This window comes from Thamnophis sirtalis, unplaced genomic scaffold (genome assembly GCF_051295495.1).
Source record: "Thamnophis sirtalis isolate CommonGarterSnake01/CBP01778 unplaced genomic scaffold, rThaSir2_p1.2 scaffold_2, whole genome shotgun sequence".
NCBI lineage: Eukaryota > Metazoa > Chordata > Lepidosauria > Squamata > Natricidae > Thamnophis > Thamnophis sirtalis.
This window is the reverse complement of record NW_028261382.1, coordinates 102,059,161-102,077,559: the sequence shown is the minus strand read 5'-3', so window position 1 is coordinate 102,077,559 and position 18,399 is coordinate 102,059,161. Positions and strand designations below refer to the sequence as shown.

The following is an 18,399-nucleotide window of genomic DNA, read 5'->3' as shown; positions in this document are numbered from 1 at the left end:
TCACACGACGGGTAGTCCTCGACTTAACAGCGGTTTGCTTACTGGCCGTCCGAAGTTAGCAACGGCATTGAAGAAGGGACTTCGCCTAGTTTTCTGAACAAGCTGAACAGTCGGCCGGATTCACACGGCACGTTAAGCCCAGGCCAACGTCCACAGACTGGAGTTTGGGGCAGCTCGCCAAACCATCAACTCTTCCCACCCCGGGGGTTGAATTGAGGTTTCCCAACCAATTGGCCCGTCTCCAAAGGTGCTTTTTGGGGGGTTCAACTGGGTTTTAATTTCCTTTGAAGAAGAAAAGGTTTCGCCTCTCATCCAAGAAGCTTCATCAGTTCTGATGAACCGATTTCCGTGCCCTTTCTTCCTAGTTCAGTGTTTCTCAATCTTGGCAACTTGAAGATGTCCGGACTTCAACTCCCAGAATCCCCCAGCCAGCATTCGCTGGCTGGGGAATTCTGGGAGTTGAAGTCCGGACATCTTCAAGTTGCCAAGGTTGAGAAACACTGTCCTAGTTGTTTTCAGTTACAAGCCGTCATGTGCTAAAGTGGGTACAGCTAGTTCTTGACTTACAACAGTTCATTTAGTGTCCATTCGAAGTTACAGCAGCCCTGAAAATAGTGACTTATGACTGTTTTTCACACTTACGACCATTGCAGCCCTGTCATCAGAGTTTAGGTGCTTGCCAACCGATTCATATTTATGAGGGTTGCAGCACCCCAGCGACACGCGATCCCCTTTTGTGACATCCCGACAAGCCAAGTCCAGTCGAGATTCACTTAACAACCATGTGACTAATTTAACAACCGCGGTGATTGGTCTATGGAGATACCTCCAGGTGGCCTCAACGACCCTCTCAAAGGATGCAAATGACCAGCTTTGTCTGCAAGGAGCATCAATCCTTCCCTTCCCCTCCATCCAGTCAGAGCTGAAGAAGCTTCTTGGAGAGAGGAGGAAGGAAGGAAGAAGAGAAGAAAGAGAAGAAAGGGGGGTAGGAAGGAGGGAGGGAAGCAAGGAGGGAAGGAAGGAGAGAAGGAGAGAAGGAAGGAGGAAAGGAAGGAGAGAAGGAGAGAAGAAAGGAGGGAAGGAAGGAGGGAATGTAGGAGAGAAAGAAGGGGGAAGGAAGGAGGAAAGGAAGGGGGAAAGGAAGGAGAGAAGGAGAGAAGAAAGGAGAGAAGGAGGGAAGGGGGAAGGAAGGAGGGAAGGAAGGAGAGCAGGAGAGAAGAAACGAGGGAAGGAAAGAGGGAAGGAGGGAAGAAGAAGTAGGACCGTTGTAAGATAAGATGGATCTATGGGATGTTAAAAAAGCAATCTTCAAGTATATTGTCAACTGTAGGGAAAAAATTGTTATAAATACATATTATTAATAACAGTTATGAGATCATATAATTGTGAATGTATATATGAAATTGATAAAATAAAATTAAAAAAAAAAGAAGAAGCTTCTTGGAAGGGAAGAGAAACTTCTCCAAAGGAAAAAAACCTAGAAACTCCAGTGGCCTCTTGAAAAAAAGACCCCTTTGCCTCATCTGGAGTGGTTCCCTTCCCAAATGTAGCAAGAGAAGTTGTACAATGGGGCAAAACTCACCGTTCACATCACCCCTGCTCCTCCTCCCCCCTCCCCAGGCTAGACATACCCCATTCCTGAAACTGCTCTTCATAGGTCCACCTGCATTTCAAAGACAAAGGCCACACCTTTGAGGGCAGCCAAGCCCGCATTTTCAACCAAGAAGACCACTGGTTTGAAAGAGGCGTCCGAGAGGCCATTTATGTCCAATAGCAACAGCAGTTAGACTTATATACCTCTTCATAGGGCTTTCAGCCCTCTCTAAGTGGTTTACAGAGTCAGCACATTGTCCAAATTGAGCCTTTCCCTCAACAGAGGGGGTGGGGGGAGGGATAAGACCTCTGCAGTCTACACCACGAAGCCTTCTTGGAACTGCTGAAAGGACTGAGTTGTGGAGCTGTGTTTTCTGCAGGAAGTTGTCCTGCCCTGTGTCTCCTCATGGATGAACATCCTACAGAAAGCCCAGCTCCACAACACGGTCCTTTCAACTGCTCCAAGAACATCCCACCCCCCTTTGCACCACTCGGGTGACCCTGAGGACACAGAGGAACCTCCAAGCGGCCTCAACGACCCTCTGAAAGGATGCAAATGACCAGCTTTGTCTGCAAAGAGTATAAATCCTTCCCTTCCCCCACCATCCAGTCAGAGCTGAAGAAGCTTCTTGGATGAGAAGTGAAAAGTCTTCAAGGAAAAACCAGAAAGTCCAGCTGCCTCCTGAAAAAATCACCTTTGGGACAACCACGACCTGGATGGCTGAGGATCTCTACAGACTTTTAGCTACACAATTTGGGATTAAGACCCTTTTGAATGATGTGGGAGTGGATTTCCAGAGGGAAAAATTGCAGACTACAGGAACCATTTGCACCACTCAGGTGACCCTGAGGACACAGGTAAACCTCCAAGTGGCCTCAACGACCCTCTCAAAGGATGCAAATGACCAGCTTTGTCTGCAAGGAGCATCAATCCTTCCCTTCCCCCACCATCGAGCCAGAGCTGAAGAAGCTTCTTGGAGGAGAAGTGAAACATCTTCAAAGAAAATCCAGAAAGTCCAGTTGCCTCCTGGAAAAAAAAACACCTTTGGGAGAACTCTGACCTAGAGGACGGAGAATCTCCGCAGACCTTTCACCCTTCATAAATTCGATCCCCCAGCCCCCGAACCATCTCCATTGCTCTACGCTCAGAATTGCAAATATGGCCTCACCAGCGTAGCATAGAGTGGTACTCTCACATTCCTACAGACCGGAGGGATGGGTTTGGGGGTGGCTTGTTTTTTTTCTTCCTGACTTGCAGGAGGTCCTCCCTCAATCCCCCCTCTTCTCTCTTTGCTTCCCCCCCCCCGTCAGATGCCCGTCTGCTCCTACTTCCTGAAGGGAATCTGCAGCAACAGCGACTGCCCCTACAGCCACGTCTATGTGTCCAGGAAAGCAGAGGTCTGCTCGGACTTCCTGAAGGGCTATTGTCCCTTGGGAGAGAAGGTGAGGAAGGGGGGCCATGGATCCAGCGAGCAACTCCTCTCTAGTTGGCCCTTGCAAGGCTGCTTTTCCTCGAGTCATCTTCAAGTGGAGAAGTCGTGTGTCTCCTCCACCACCTTCAGATCATGAGGAAATAGGGCAAGGAGGCCTCTTCAGATCTCCAACCTTGGCAACTTTTAAGACTTGTGGACAACCAATTCCCAGAATTCCCCAGCCAGCAAGGCTGGCTGGGGAATTCTGAGAGTTGAAGTTCACAATTTGGGAATTGAAATCCACAATTCTGGGAGGTTGAAATCCATAATTCTGGGAGTTGAAATCCACAATTATGGGAGATGAAGTCCACAATTCTGGGAGGTTGAAATCCACAATTCTGGGAGGATGAAATCCACAATTCTGGGAGATGAAGTCCACAATTTTGGGAGATGAAGTCCACAATTCTAGGAGGTTGAAATCCACAATTATGGGAGGTTGAAATCCACAATTATGGGAGGTTGAAATCCACAATTCTGGGAGTTGAAGTTCACAATAATGGGAGATGAAGTCCACAATTATGGGAGGTTGAAATCCACAATTCTGGAAGGTTGAAATCCACAATTCTGGGAGTTGAAGTTCACAATAATGGGAGATGAAGTCCACAATTCTAGGAGGTTGAAATCCACAATTCTAGGAGGTTGAAATCCACAATTCTGGGAGGTTGAAATCCACAATTCTGGGAGTTGAAATTCACAATTCTGGGAGGTTGAAATCCACAATTCTGGGAGGTTGAAATCCATAATTCTGGGAGGTTGAAATCCACAATTCTGGGAGGTTGAAATTCACAATTATGGGAGGTTGAAATCCACAATTCTGGGAGGTTGAAATCCACAATTCTGGGAGGTTGAAATTCACAATTATGGGAGATGAAATCCATAATTCTGGGAGTTGAAATTCACAATTCTGGGAGGTTGAAATCCATAATTCTGGGAGGTTGAAATCCATAATTCTGGGAGGTTGAAATCCACAATTCTGGGAGGTTGAAATCCACAATTATGGGAGATGAAATCCATAATTCTGGGAGTTGAAATTCACAATTCTGGGAGGTTGAAATCCATAATTCTGGGAGGTTGAAATCCATAATTCTGGGAGGTTGAAATCCACAATTCTGGGAGGTTGAAATCCACAATTCTGGGAGGTTGAAATCCATAATTCTGGGAGTTGAAATCCACAATTCTGGGAGGTTGAAATCCACAATTCTGGGAGTTGAAATCCACAATTCTAGGAGGTTGAAATCCATAATTCTGGGAGTTGAAATCCACAATTATGGGAGATGAAGTCCACAATTATGGGAGGTTGAAATCCACAATTCTGAGAGTTGAAGTCCACAATTCTGGGAGGTTGAAATCCACAATTCTGGGAGGATGAAATCCACAATTCTGGGAGGTTGAAATCCACAATTCTGGGAGGTTGAAATCCATAATTCTGGGAGTTGAAATCCATAATTCTGGGAGATGAAATCCACAATTCTAGGAGGTTGAAATTCACAATTATGGGAGGTTGAAATCCACAATTATGGGAGATGAAGTCCATAATTATGGGAGGTTGAAATCCACAATTATGGGAGATGAAGTCCATAATTATGGGAGGTTGAAATTCACAATTCTGGGAGGTTGAAATCCACAATTCTGGGAGGTTGAAATCCACAGTTATGGGAAGCTGAAATCCACAGTTATGGGAAGCTGAAATCCACAGTTATGGGAGGTTGAAATTCACAATTCTGGGAGGTTGAAATTCACAATTCTGGGAGGTTGAATTTCACAATTCTTGGGTCCCCCCCCCCCCATCCTGGAAACATTCTCGCTTCTCATCCAAGCGGCTTCTGCACTTCTTCAGCAACTTCTTGGATGAGAACCGTTTTGAAAGGGGAAAAAAAACCAAGAAATCCCGGCTGGCTTTTGGAGAAAGCCCCTTTGGCAGAGCCATGGCCTGGATGATCTATGAGAATCTCCGTAGACAAAAGTCTTAACGTTACCAAGCTTTGACGTTGCTGATTTAGTCGGTTCTTCTCAGCATCGCAGGTCATCCAAAGACCCATTTCTGTTCTCCAAGCTGATGTTAAAAAAAGGGGGTGGGGTGGGGGGGGAAACAGCTCAGCAACCTCCGATGCGCCTCCTGTTCTTTGTGTGTGTGTGAATGTGTGTTGGAGCAGAAACCTTACAAAGGATAAACAAGGGCTTGATGAAAGCGGAGAACCAGCCATTGCAAAGAGTGATCCTTTTCATCGGTCCTGTTTTCTTTTTTTTTCTACTTCCAAGTTTTGGTCAAGTAAAATGCAGGGAGTCCTCGGCGTATAACAATTCACTTAGTGACCACTCAAAATTACAAGGACACTGGAAAAAGTGACTTATCACCTTTTTTCACACTGACAATATCCACCTGGTTACGGGATTAAAACTCAGATGTTGACCACTGGTTCATATTTACGACGTTTGCAGTGTCCTGGGTGTGTGTGCTAAGTGAGTAAGGTTCTACATTTAGGCAAGAAAAACCAAATGCACGTATGTGGTACCTCGCTCAATAGTAGTAACTGTGGGAGGGATCTTGGAGTCCTAGTGGAGAACCATTTAAATAGGAGCCAGCCGTGGGCAGCAGCTGCCAAAAAAGCCAACACAGTTCTAGGCTGCATCAACAGAGGGAGAGAATCAAGATCACATGAAGTGTTAATACCACTTTATAAGGCCTTGGGAAGGCCACACTTGGAATACGGCATTCAGTTTTGGTCACCACGCTGTAGAAAAGTTGTGGAGACTCTGGAAAGAGTGCAGAGAAGAGCAACAAAGATTAGGGGACTGGAGGCTAAATCGTAAGAAGGACGGTTGCAGGAACTGGGTATGTCTAGTTTAATGAAAAGGAGGACCAGGGGAGACATGATAGCAGTCTTCCAATATCTCAGGGGTTGCCCCAAAGAAGAGGGAGTCAAACTATTCTCCAAGGCACCTGAGGGCAGAACAAGAAGCAATGGGTGGAAACTAATCAAGGAGAGAAGCAACTTAGAACCGAGGAGAAATTTCCTGGCAGTTAGAACAGTTAATCAGTGGAATAGAATTTGCCTCCAGAAGTTGTGAATGCCCCAACACTGGAAGTCTTTAAGAAGACGTTGGATATCCATTTGTCTGGAACGGTATAGGGTTTCCTGTCTAGGTGGGGGGTTGGACTAGAAGACCTCCAAGGTCCCTTCCAACTCTGCTATTGTATTGTATTGTGATCCCCTTTTGCGACTTCTCTTTTTTCTTTTCTTTCTTTCCTCCCTTTCTCCCTCATTCCATCCATCCTTCCTTTATCTTTTCTTTCTTTCCTCCCTCTCTCCTCCTTATCTTTCCTTTATTTCTTTCCTCCCCCATTCTTTCCTTCCTTACCTTTTCTTTCTTTCCTCCCTCCCTTCTCCCTTTCTCTCCCTCCTTCCTTCCTTCCTTCCTTCCTTCCATCCATCCATCCATCCATCCATCCATAAACATAGAAACATAGAGCTGGAAGGGACCCCAGAGGTCATCTGCTCTAACCCCCTGTCCAAGATAGACAATCTTATTATCAAATAATTGCCCAGTCTCTTCTTAAAAACCTCCAGTGATGGGTCACCCGCAGCCTCTGGTGGCAAGCTGTTCCACGGGTTAATTGTTTTCAGTGTCAGGAAATCTGAGAGTTGCTTCTCTCCTTGATCAGCTTCTGTCCATTGCTAACAAAAGCAGCAACAACGGCTGGGAGTTGCTTAACGACCGTGGCATAAAAGGTCGTAAGACCGGACACCACTCACTTAACAAACAGCTCGCTCGGGAATGGAAATGGGTACATCAAGGAACATCTGCATTCGTCCCCGTTAACAGCCTGTCCTATTTGTGGATATTTGCCTGAAAAAAACATTAGACAGACATTCGTTTTCTTTAGGGAAAAAAAAATTGACAGAATTAAGATGGGTAAGAATTTGCCAGTTTCCAGCATGAGAAAAGGCCTGTCGCACACCAGTGGCTCCTCGTGAAGACTCTGGCGCACGCTTGCACACTAAACAAAACCCATATGCTGACGACAGCACATTCTCTGCACTCGAGAAAGGATGTGCGTTTGGCTGGAAGGGGCCCTTTTGTCTCCTTTCCTTTCCTTTGTGTTTGATCAGAATCACAGAATAAATGAGTTGGAAGGGGCCTTGGAGGTCATCTAGTCTGACCCCCCTGCTCGAGCAGGAGGCCCCGTGCCGTTCGAGACAGAGGGTTGTCCAGTCTCTTCTAAAAAAACTCCAGTGATGGAGCAAATATTCACAACTTCTGGAGGCAACTTCTGTTCCACGGATTAATTTGTCAGGAACCTTTCTCCTTCGTTCCAGGTGGCTTCCCTCCTAGATTAGTTTCCATCCGTTGCTTCTTGTCCTGCCCTCTGGAGCCTTGGAAAAGAAGTTGGAAGGGGATAGCATGATGTGCTCCGATATAATTTTATTACTGTTCCCTCATGCCGGCTGGCGAAGTTTGGGAGTTGAAGTCCAAACGTCTCAAAGTTCCTGAGGTTGCACATCTCTGGTTTGGGGTCTCCTGCTCAGGCAGGGGGCTGGGCTAGAAGACCTCCAAGGTCCCTTCCAACGCTGATTCTGTTAATTAAGTAGTGGGACGCCTCGCCTCCAGAAGTAGTGGGTGCTGAGTTACTGGAGGTCTTCGAGAAGAAGACTAAGCAGCCATCCGATTGTATAGGGTCTTTGACCTGAGCAGGAGGTTGGACTAGAAGACCTCCAAGGTCCCTTCCAACTCTGTCATTCTATGATTCTTTAAGGGTCTCCCCCTTTTAGGAGGGGGCTGGACTAGAAGACCTCTAAGGTCCATCCTTCAAACTATTATTCTATGATTGTGTCAGGGTCTCCTGCTTGAGGAGGGGGCTGGACTAGAAGACCTCTAAGGTCCCTTCCAACTCTGTCATTCTATGATTCTGTAAGGGTCTCCTGCTTGAGGAGGGGGCTGGACTAGAAGACCTCCAAGGTCCCTTCCAACTCTGTCATTCTATGATTCTGTAAGGGTCTCCCCCTTTTAGGAGGGGGCTGGACTAGAAGACCTCTAAGGTCCGTCCTTCAAACTGTTATTCTATGATTCTGCAAGGGTCTCCTGCTTGAGGAGGGGGCTGGGCTAGAAGATCTCCAAGGTCCCTTCCAACTGTCATCCTGTCATTCTAGTGTGCTCCATCCCGCTGCTTCTCTGTGCCTGTCGATGGCCCATTTGTCCAACCTTTCCTGGCCATATTGTCTTCCTCATCATTGTTCCAAGAGCTTTCTTGATGGCTGGGGCCTGCTTAATTGTACCTACATTGGGATTACTTTTAATGAAAAGCAGACCAAAGCCATTATAAATAAATAAACACTCAAATCAAAGTTAAGTCCTGCAGCCCTTCCTGATGACAGGCGGGGGAGCCCGGCGACTGATCGAACTGCTCAGGTTTTAGTCCTATCCCGGCTGCCTTCGGGCTCCAGCCTCCTTCCAGGGCCCATAAAAGAGGAGTTTATTGTGCGTGGGGGGAGCTCGGTGGGCTAATTGGTGGGACGATGTCCTACTTTGCGCAGGAGATGCACTCAGCCGCTCTGCTTCGCTGTCCAACTTTTACCTGGCCACCTCAATAGTTCTGGGAACAGGGGTGACTAAAAGCCCGTAATTAATAGAATTAACAGAGTTGAATACACTATCATACATGCAATACAATAGGAGAGTTGGAAGGGACCTTGGAGGTCTTCTAGTCCAACCCCCTGCCTAGGCAGAAAACCCTATACCGTTCCAGACAAATGGCTATCCAACATCTTCTTAAAGGCTTCCAGTATTGGGGCATTCACAACTTCTGGAGGCAACTTCTGTTCCACTGGTTAATTGTCCTCACTGTCAGGAAATTTCTCTTTCATTCTAAGTTGCTTCTCTCCTTGATTAGTTTCCCATCTGTTGCTTCTTGTTCTTCAGTGAATGAATTGACAGAATGGCATGAAAGGGATGTCAGGGTTCCAAATAGCATCCAAAAGTAAATCAGAGTCCGGGAAAAAACATTCCTCAAGAGTTCCAATTTATGAAGAGAGCCATGTTGGTACATCTGGGGAAACCCGAATCTGAAAGCTTCCTGGTTTTCCCCACCCAGTTGAAAGTCCAAGATCTTGCCCCCACACCCACAAGTCCATCCCATGGTCCAATCTCCCTCTGCCATGCTGGCAGCTTCCTCCCATCCAGTTCCGGTCAGGTGCAGAGGTGCAAAGAATAAAGGATGACCTTGGCTTTCTAGAAAGAATGTTGTTATGGCTACATAGCATCTAACTCCGTATTTCCCCACCATAGAACAGGCATAGCAGAATAATAGAAAGTGGGGCAGGCCAAAAGCCCAGAGGAAAAGAGGGCTGCAGGCCTTACAGGCTGCCTTTGTCGGTGTTCCAAGCAGCCCCCCCAAAGCGAAAGAAGACTTTGAGGTTCCTCAAAGTTCCATTTTGTCTCAGATGTCATATTGGCACGTCTGGGAAAACCCGAATCTGAAAGCTTCTGAGTTTTCCCCACCCAAAAGAAAGTCCAAGCCCCTGTCCAGCACCCACATGTCCGTCCCATGGCCCAATCAACACACCCTCCCAACTGGAGATGCCTCCCAGTCACGCCTCTCCAGGTGCAGGGCAAGATGTCCTTGACTCTGCGGAGAAAGGAATGTGATTTAGACTCTATATCTCCCCATCTCCATATAATCCCCCTTCCCATTTTCCCACAGCAGGAGATGGGGCAGGCCGGAAGGCCCGAGGCAAACGATGGCTTCCCGGCCTGACAGGCTGCACCCGGGCAAGGCTGCCCTCCCTTCTCCTCCATCCAAAGCGCTGAAATTGCCGGAGAGATCCGGGGACACTCCGGAGTCCTTGCAACACCCTCCTCCTCCTCCTCCTCCTCCTCCTCGGGGATTTGGCATTCGCAGAGTAGCTAATGCTCCAGGAGGGCCCAGAGGCTGAGTTAATTAAAAGCATAGCCGAGTGGGCCAATTCCACCATCCCATCCTTTCGTGCTGACGGTCTTCAGGAAGACGTGAAAAATTAGAAAGTGTGTGTGTGTGGGGGGGGGAAAGCCTTCCGTTATTTGGGAAGGAGAAAACCTTAACGGTGGCTGGGTGCCAGCCCAGGGGTGACCCCCAAGGTAAACGTTAGAGTTGCCCCCCCAGACGAGTGTTTGGAACAGGCTGCGATCTTCTCGGGGACAAGGAAGGGCAAGAGATAGCAATAGCAATAGCAGTTAGACTTATATACCGCTTCATAGGGCTTTCAGCCCTCTCTCAGCGGTTTACAGAGTCAGCACATCGCCCCCAACAACAATCCGGGTCCTCATTTCACCCACCTCGGAAGGATGGAAGGCTGAGTCAACCCTGAGCCGGTGAGATTTGAACAGCCGAGCTGCAGAACTAGCAGTCAGCCGAAGTAGCCTGCAGTGCTGCATTTAACCACTGCGCCACCTCGGCTCAAGCTGTTTTCTTGCAGGCATTTCATGACCCAACTAGGTAACATCATCAGTGTAAGACTTTCCTTTTCTCTACGTTGCATTTCATTTTATTAGATAAGGCCCAGGGTCCAAGTCTGTCAAGATCCTTCTGGATCTTCAGCCTATCTTCTAGGGCCGTGTTTCTCAACCTTGGCAACTTGAAGATGTCCAGACTTCAACTCCCAGAATTCCCCAGCAGTGGTTAGGACAGTGTTTCTCAACCTTGCCAACTTGAAGATGTCCAGACTTCAACTCCCAGAATTCCCCAGCAGTGGTTAGGACAGTGTTTCTCAACCTTGCCAACTTGAAGATGTCCAGACTTCAACTCCCAGAATTCCCCAGCAGTGGTTAGGACAGTGTTTCTCAACCTTGCCAACTTGAAGATGTCCAGACTTCAACTCCCAGAATTCTCCAGCAGTGGTTAGGAATGCTGGCTGGGGAACTCTGGGAGTTGAAGTCCGGACATCTTCAAGTTGGCAAGGTTGAGAAACACTGTTCTAGGGTGTTGGCTATTACTGCCAGCTAAGTATCATCTGCACATTTGACGAGTCCCCCTTCTATTCCCTCCTCTAAATTATTGATGAAGATGTTGAAGGGTCCTGGGCCTCAGGAGGGACCTCCTGGTACCCCACTGCTTCCTTCCCTCCATCATTAAAACGCCTGGCCTGAATCCTCTCCTCTCCCACCCCAGAAAAATCAGCAACATTTGGAGAGGGACCTGGCTTTGTGGTGGAGGCATCTTCTCCCCCATCACCGTTCATAAATGGTAGGATCTCAGGAGAGGCCCCTTGCTCGCCAGCCGAAGGATGACTGACAGCTAACGTTGCAGAAGAAGGATGCCTCTTAGGAGGCAGGGCCTGGCATCGGGACCTGGCAGGGAATTACCCTGTGCTAACTGGCCGCCTTTTGCCGCCGAGCCCCAACGAGGGTGCCCATTTTGTGGCGAGATACCCTGACGTCCTAAGTGGAAGCGAGCGTAATTGGGTTGCTTTCCCGCAGCCCCGGCTGGCCCGCCCGCAATTATTTTAAAATATTCCGATTTAAATGAAAATATAAAAGAGATATTTAGAATATTTATTCTATTAGCCAACGTGCTTACGGCATCACTTTTGGCGTGTCAGGGAAACATTCTCCTGCAGATGATGGATAGCAGCCTGTAATTATATATATATAGATATATAAATATATAAATATATGGAAAGGGGGGAATGGAATTGCTGAGCACGCCATATTTAACGGGGGGGAGAGAAAATACCCAGCCTGGGCCGTGGAGGGTTAATTTTATTCTCTAAATAATATCAAAAGTGCTGAGTGCGTTCCTTTTTTGCGCAACGTTAGAAAGTCCTCAAATGGGCCCCGGAGAGTTTATAATATTCTACTGAATCAAGTAAAAATGTTAACCTTGTTCATAAAACGATGGCTTGTTAAAGATGCGCAGTCCCTTTTCGTGTGAATAATTTAGAACGGGAGTAAATCTCTTCTCGTTCGTTCCCCCCCCCCCCGCCTTCCCCTCCCTCCCTCTTCTCTCTTCGGTGTGTCCAAGACAGCACAGACCAGCTGTCTGCAAAATATATATATATTTGTTTTTTAAACTTTGCAAAGGACAAAGGCAGGAAGGTGGGTGGGCTCGGTGTCAGTGGAGAGGGAGGGGTCCAGGGAAGACCCTCTGCTGAAGGGCCTCTGGGTGGGCACTGGGGAAGCACCTCTAGGGCCTTCCAGCCAGGTCCCCTATAACAATGGGGCACTTCCCCAGAGCCGGCTAAACATCCAGGGAGATTCTCAATTGTCCAAGCCATTGTTGTCCCAAAGGGGCTTTGGTTTGAATAACAGAACGACAGAGTTGGAAGGGGACCCTGGCGGTCTTCTAGTCTGACCCACTGCCCAAGCAGGAGACCCTCTACCATTCCAGACAAATGTTGGTCCTGTCTCTTCTTAAAAGCCTGCAATGATGGAGCAGCCACAACTTCTGGTGGCAAGCTGTTCCACTGGTTAATTGTTCTCACTGTCATGAAGTTTCTTCTTAATTCCAGGTTGCTTCGCTCCTTGATTAGTTTCCACCCATTGCTTCTTGTTCTACCCTCAGGTGCCTTGGAGAATAGCTTGACTCCCTCTTCTTTGGGGAAACCCCTGAGATACTGGAAGACTGCTATCATGTCTTCCCTGGTCCTTCTTTCTATTAACCTAGACATACCCAGTTCCTGCAACCGTTCTTCGTATGTTTTAGCCTCCAGTCCCCTAATCCTCTTTGTTCCTCTTCTCTGCACTCTTTCTAGAGTCTCCACATCTTTCCTACATCGTGGTGACCAAAATTGAATGCAGTATTCCAAGTGTGGCCTTCCCGAGGCCTTATAAAGTGGTATTAACACCTCATGTTATTTTGATTCCATCCCTCTGTTTATGCAGCCTAGAACTGTGTTGGCTTTTTTGGCAGCTGCTGCCCACGGCTGGCTCCTATTTAAATGGTTGTCCACTAGGACTCCAAGATCCCTCTCAAATTTTCTACTATTGGGGCAGGCAATGCTGCCTTCTGGTGCCTTGGAGAATAGTTTGACTCCCTCTTCTTTGTGGCAACCCCTGAGATATTGGAAGACTGCTATAATGTCTCCCCTGGTCCTTCTTTTCGTTAATCTAGACGTACCCAGTTCCTGCAACCGTTCTTCCTATGTTTTGGCCTCCAGTCCCCTAATCCTCTTTGTTGCCCTTCTCTGCATTTTTTCCAAAGTCTCAACATTTTTTAAATAATATAGCGACCCAAACTAGACCCAATATTCCAAGTGTGCCCTTACTGAGGCTTTGTAAAGCAGTACTAGAAGTACTTCAAGTAATCTTGAGTCTATCCTTCTGTTAATGCAGCCTAGAATTGTGTTGGCTTTTTCGGCTGCTGTTGCACACGGCTGGCTCAGATTTAAGGGATCGTCCACTAGGACTCCAAGGCCCTTCTTGCAGTTAGTGGCTTATTCAGCCAGGTTTCACCTACCTTGTACCTGTCCGTTTGCTTTTACTTGCCTTAGTGTAGGTAAAGGTTTCCCTTGCATATATGTGCCAGTTGTTCCTGACTCTAGGGGGCGGTGCTCATCTCTGTTTCAAAGCCGAAGAGCCAGTGCTGTCCGAAGATGTCTCTGTGGTCATGTGCCTGGCATGACTCAATGCCAAAGGTGCATGGAACGCTCTTCCCTTCCCACCAAAGGTGGTTCCTATTTTGCTACTTGCATTTTTTACCTGCTTTCGAACTGCTAGGTTGGCAGAAGTTGGGACAAGTCACGGGAGCTCACTCCGTTACGCGGTGCTAGGGATTCGAACCGCCAAACTGGCGACCTTTCTGATCAACAAGCTCAGCGTCTTAGCCACCGAGCCACCGCGTCCCTTCCTAAGTGTGAAACCTGACTTTTCTCTACATAAAATGTCATTTTGTTGGTCAGGGACCAAATCCATCCAGACCCTCCTGGATCCTGAGAATGCCTCCTGAGATCTTGGCTATTCCTGCCAGTTCAGCGTCCTCTGCAAATTTGATTTTTTTCTTCTATCTCCCGATGCCTTCAGCGGTGCTCGGCCCCAGGAACGTGGGGGGCAAGTCCCAAGGCCGGCCTCCGTTAAGTGGCCCACTCCGTCGGGTCATTACAGGGCGAAGCAAGGCCTCCTTTCGAGCGCGGGAAATCAGGAGATCCAGGCAGCTCAAAAAATGAATATGTCGGGTTTTTGCAGATTTAGCCTCCGTTACAGGCTCTGAACCCCGAACAGCCAAAGCAAATGAGATGAGAGTCAAGGGAATTCAAAGTGGGATGGATTTGGATCTCCTGTGGGCGCCAAGGGTCATTTCCTGCACCTCCGCTTCCATCCTGGCTGCCAATCATGGTTTGAGAGCCGGGAAACAGGCCAGGGTGGAGACTCTCTCCTGCAGCAGGGGGCAGCGCTGGCCTGAGCTGCAGAGACTGGCTGGAGAGGGTCAACAGGCTCCAGTCTCTGCTAAAGCCCCTGCCTTTGCTGGTGACCCCCTCCTCAAATGTCCACCAGGGCCATTTCGGAGGTTCTGGTGTCACTCAACAGCTGCCCCGGGACAATAGGGGACGACCCCTGGGCTGGTATACAGGCAGAGGGTGGGTGGGTGGTATGATATCCTTCCCTCCCTCCTTTCTCTCCCTTCCTCTCTCTCTCACCCTCCGTCTTTCCTTTCCTTTTTCCTTTCCTTTCCTTTCCTTTGCTTTCTCCTTCCCCTTCCTTCCTTCCCTCCCTCCATTTTCCTTTCCTCTTTCCTTTTTCTTTTCCTTTTTCCTTTCCTTCCTTTCCTCTCTCCCTCCATTTTCCTTTCCTCTTCCTTTCCTTTTCCTTTTCCTTTTCCTTTTTCCTTTCCTTTTTCCTTTCCTTTTTCCTTTCCTTTTTCCTTTCCTTTTTCCTTTCCTTCCCTTCCTTTCCTCTCTCCCTCCCTCTTTCCTTTCCTTTTTCTTTTCCTTTATCCTTTCCTTTCCTCTCCTTTTCTTCTCTCTCTCCCCCCATCTTTCTTTCCTTTTTCCTTTCCTTTTTCCTTTCCTTCCCACCCTCCCTCCATCTTTCCTTTCTCCTTCCCTTTCCTTCCTTCCCTCCCTCTCTCCATCTTACCTTTTTTCTTTCCTTTTCCTTCTCCTTTCCTTCCCTTCTTTCCCTCCCTCTCTTCCCTCCCACCCTCCTTCTGTCTTTCCTTTCCTTTTTCCCTTCCTTTTTCCTTTCCTTTCCTCCCTCTCTCCATCTTACCTTTTTCCTTTCCTTTTCCTTCTCCTTTCCTTCCCTTCTTTCCCTCCCTCCCTTCTTTCCCTCCCTCCCTCTGTCTTTCCTTTCCTTTTTCCCTTCCTTCCTCCCTCCCTCCCTCCCTGCTTGTCAGTATACCTATCAACGAAACAACTAACATGGGGCTGCGACCCAGAGACAGGTCCCTAATCCAGGATCTGAGAGTCGAGCAGGTGCCCCCTTCCTCCCCCTCCCTGGGGCCGGGGGCAAAGCTGTGGGCAATGGGTGCAGGAAGCCGGGATTTCCCAGCGTTTGCAGGCTGCTGCCAGAGGGGGATGCCAGGCTGATGCCTCTTTCGCCTCCTGAAAGAAAGCGGAGGGATGGATGTGGTTCTTGTCGCTCTGCCACTCTCTCTGGGTGCCCAGACCCTCGTTTTCCCAAACATCCCCCCTGGGAAAGGCATAGGACGGTGGCACAGCGGAATACACAATCACAGAGTTGGAAGGGGCCTCGGAGGTCTTCTAGCCCAACCCACTGCTCAAGCAGGAGGCCCTCGGCCAGGGACGGCTAACCTTTTTCTTGTTGGGTGCCAAAAATGCCAGTATGCCCAGCCAAGAGCCTGTGTGCGAGCTGGCACCCATAATACAAAGCATGCCCCCACATGCGCATGCATGCACAATCCCCCATGCTACTCCCCCTCCCCACGTGCGCCGCAGTGCTCGCCTCCAAGCTGAGATTGGTATTTCCTCCGGGGGGGGGGAGGCGAGGCCATTTTCGCCCTCCCCAGGTTCCAGGAAAGCCTCCGGAGCCTGGAGAGGGTGAAAAACTGACCCAGCAGGCACGCTGGAGTGGACGGCTTGCCTACCGGCAGAGATGGGTTTGCACGCCACAGGTTCACCATCCCAGCCCCAGGCAAGTGGCTGCCCAGTCTCTCCATGAAAGCCCCCAGTGATGGAGCCCCCACAGCTTCTGGAGGCAACTCCTGGCCCCCCCAAGCAGTGTGGGAAGCCCATCTCATCAAGATGATTCTGTGGGCCGGGTGGAAGGGCTCTCAATGCTCACAGGGAATTCCTCTGGCCATTGGCAGGGCCCGAAAACCCAGAGCCCCCTCCCTCCCTCCCTGCTTTAAGGCCTGTGTTGAGGTTGGTTCATCCCTGGAGGTTTTTAAGGAGGGACTGGAGAGCCACTTGTCTCCTCCTGGGGCCTCCTGCTCGAGCAGGGGGTTGGACTAGAAGACCTCCAAGGTCCCTTCCGACTCTGTTATTCTGCTATTCTCCCTTCCTTCCTTCCTTCCTTCCTTCCTTCCTTCCTTCCTTCCTTCCTTCCTTCCTTCCTTCCTTCCTTCCTTCCTTCCTTCTCCGTCCCTGGAGGTTTTTAAGGAGAGATTGGACAGCCATGTGTCCGGAATGGTAATTAACCAACTAATTAACCGATGGAACAGCTTGCCACCAGAAGTTGTGGTTGCTTCATCCCTGGAGGTTTTTAAGGAGAGGCTGGACAGCCACTTGTCTGAAACGGTCTACGGTCGTGATGGCAAACCTATGGCACAACGCATGCCACAGTTGGCATGCCGAACCATTTCTTAGGGCACACGAGGCGCTGCCCTGTCAGCTCCAATGCGCATGCAGGCCAGTTGACTTCAGCCTTCATTTTCGGCCTCCGGAGGCTTCCTTGCGCAGGGGGAGGGTGCATAGAATTATGGGTGTGGACATGCGCGCGCACGGCCCACCCCCAAGCTCCCCCCGCTTTTGGCACGTGATGGCAAAAAGGTTAGCCATCCCTGGTTAACCCTTTTGAACCCCGGGTCTCCTGCTCGAGCAGGGGGTTGGACTAGAAGACCTCCCAGGTCCCTTCCCCCTCTGCCGCCCTGCCTTTCTGTAAGAAACAGCCCTGGGACTCCTCCCTCCCTCCCTCCCTCCCTCCCTCCCACTCATTCTGCCCTCCCCTTCCCCATCCTGAACTTCCTCCTGGATTTTCCTCTGCCCCTTGAGATGTTTGCTCTTCCTTTTTATAGTCCAGCCGGCCGTCCCAGCCGTCCAGGATCTGGCCCGAGGAGTAAAATTAGCTTCCCCCGACAGGTGAACCAGATCAAATATCTCCAAGAATGAGATCTGGCCCCCTTACACCTCTAAGCCCCCCCCCCCCTTCCTCCTCCTCCTCCTCACCTCATCTGACATGCTGGAGGCTCACGGTAACCAAATCTCCATGTTTTGTTGGGCACGGCCCAAGAGGCCGGTGGGTGCTTATCGTTGGCGCGTAGTTCTTACTCGGCCCGCAATTTTGCGTCTCTCGTTAGGCGTGGCAGGGCAGCATTTCTTCTGGCTGGGATGAGAGTGTCCCCCCCACTCCCCCCCCTGCCTCTTCACCGTGACCCAGGCCTGATTGACATCCGACAATGGCCTGGAGGAGGCAGACCAGGGAGTGTTGGTCCCATGTAGGGGATGACGTGATAGCAGCCGTCCAATATTTTTAGGAGCTTTCGCAACCAAGAGGGCCTCCACTTATTTCCCAAGGCACCTGAAGGCAGGAGAAGAAAGAAGAAAATAATCCAGGAAAGCTGAAACTAAATTCCCAGGCAGTTAAAACAATGAATCAGGGGAACAGCTGGCCTCCAGAGGTTGCGAAGTCTCTCCGTCCTCCAGGTCATGGTTGTCCCGAAGGTGTTTTTTTCTGGAGGCGTCCGGACTTTCTCCGTTTTCTCTCTGAAAACTTTCCCCTTTTCGTCAAAGAAGCTTCTTCGGTTCTAACTGAAGGTTGGGGGAATGGAAGGATTTATATTCTTTTTTTAAAATTTTATTTTATTTTATCAATTTCATATATACATACACAATTATATGATCTCATAACTAATATGTATTTATAACAATTTTTCCCTACTGTTGACAATATACTTGAAGATTGCTTTTTTATCATCCCATAGATCCATCTTATCTTACAACGGTCCTACTTCTTCCCTCCCTCCCTCCCTCCCTCTTTCCTTCCCTCGTTTCTTCTCTCCTACTCCCCTTTCTTCCCTCCCTCCTTCCCCTTCCCTCCCTCCTTCCCTCCTTCCTTCCCTCCTTCCTTCCTTCCCTCCTTTCTTTTCTCCTTCTCTCCTTCCTTTCCCCCTTCCTTCCCCCCCTTCCTTCTCTCCTTTCTTCTCTCCTTCCTTCCCTCCTTCCTTCCCTCCTTCCTTCCCTCCTTT

The 18,399-nt window shown here is 49.1% G+C and overlaps 1 protein-coding gene across 1 annotated transcript in view; it reads left to right on the top strand.

Annotated features, from left to right (window-relative positions):
- The window catches only part of ZC3H3 (zinc finger CCCH-type containing 3), a 133,147-nt gene that overhangs the window by 96,180 nt on the left and 18,568 nt on the right, over positions 1-18,399 (top strand). The window contains exon 9 of the mRNA XM_087703534.1: positions 2,905-3,036. Within this exon, the coding sequence (XP_087559660.1) occupies positions 2,905-3,036 (132 nt within the window). The remainder of the gene's footprint in view (positions 1-2,904; positions 3,037-18,399) is intronic.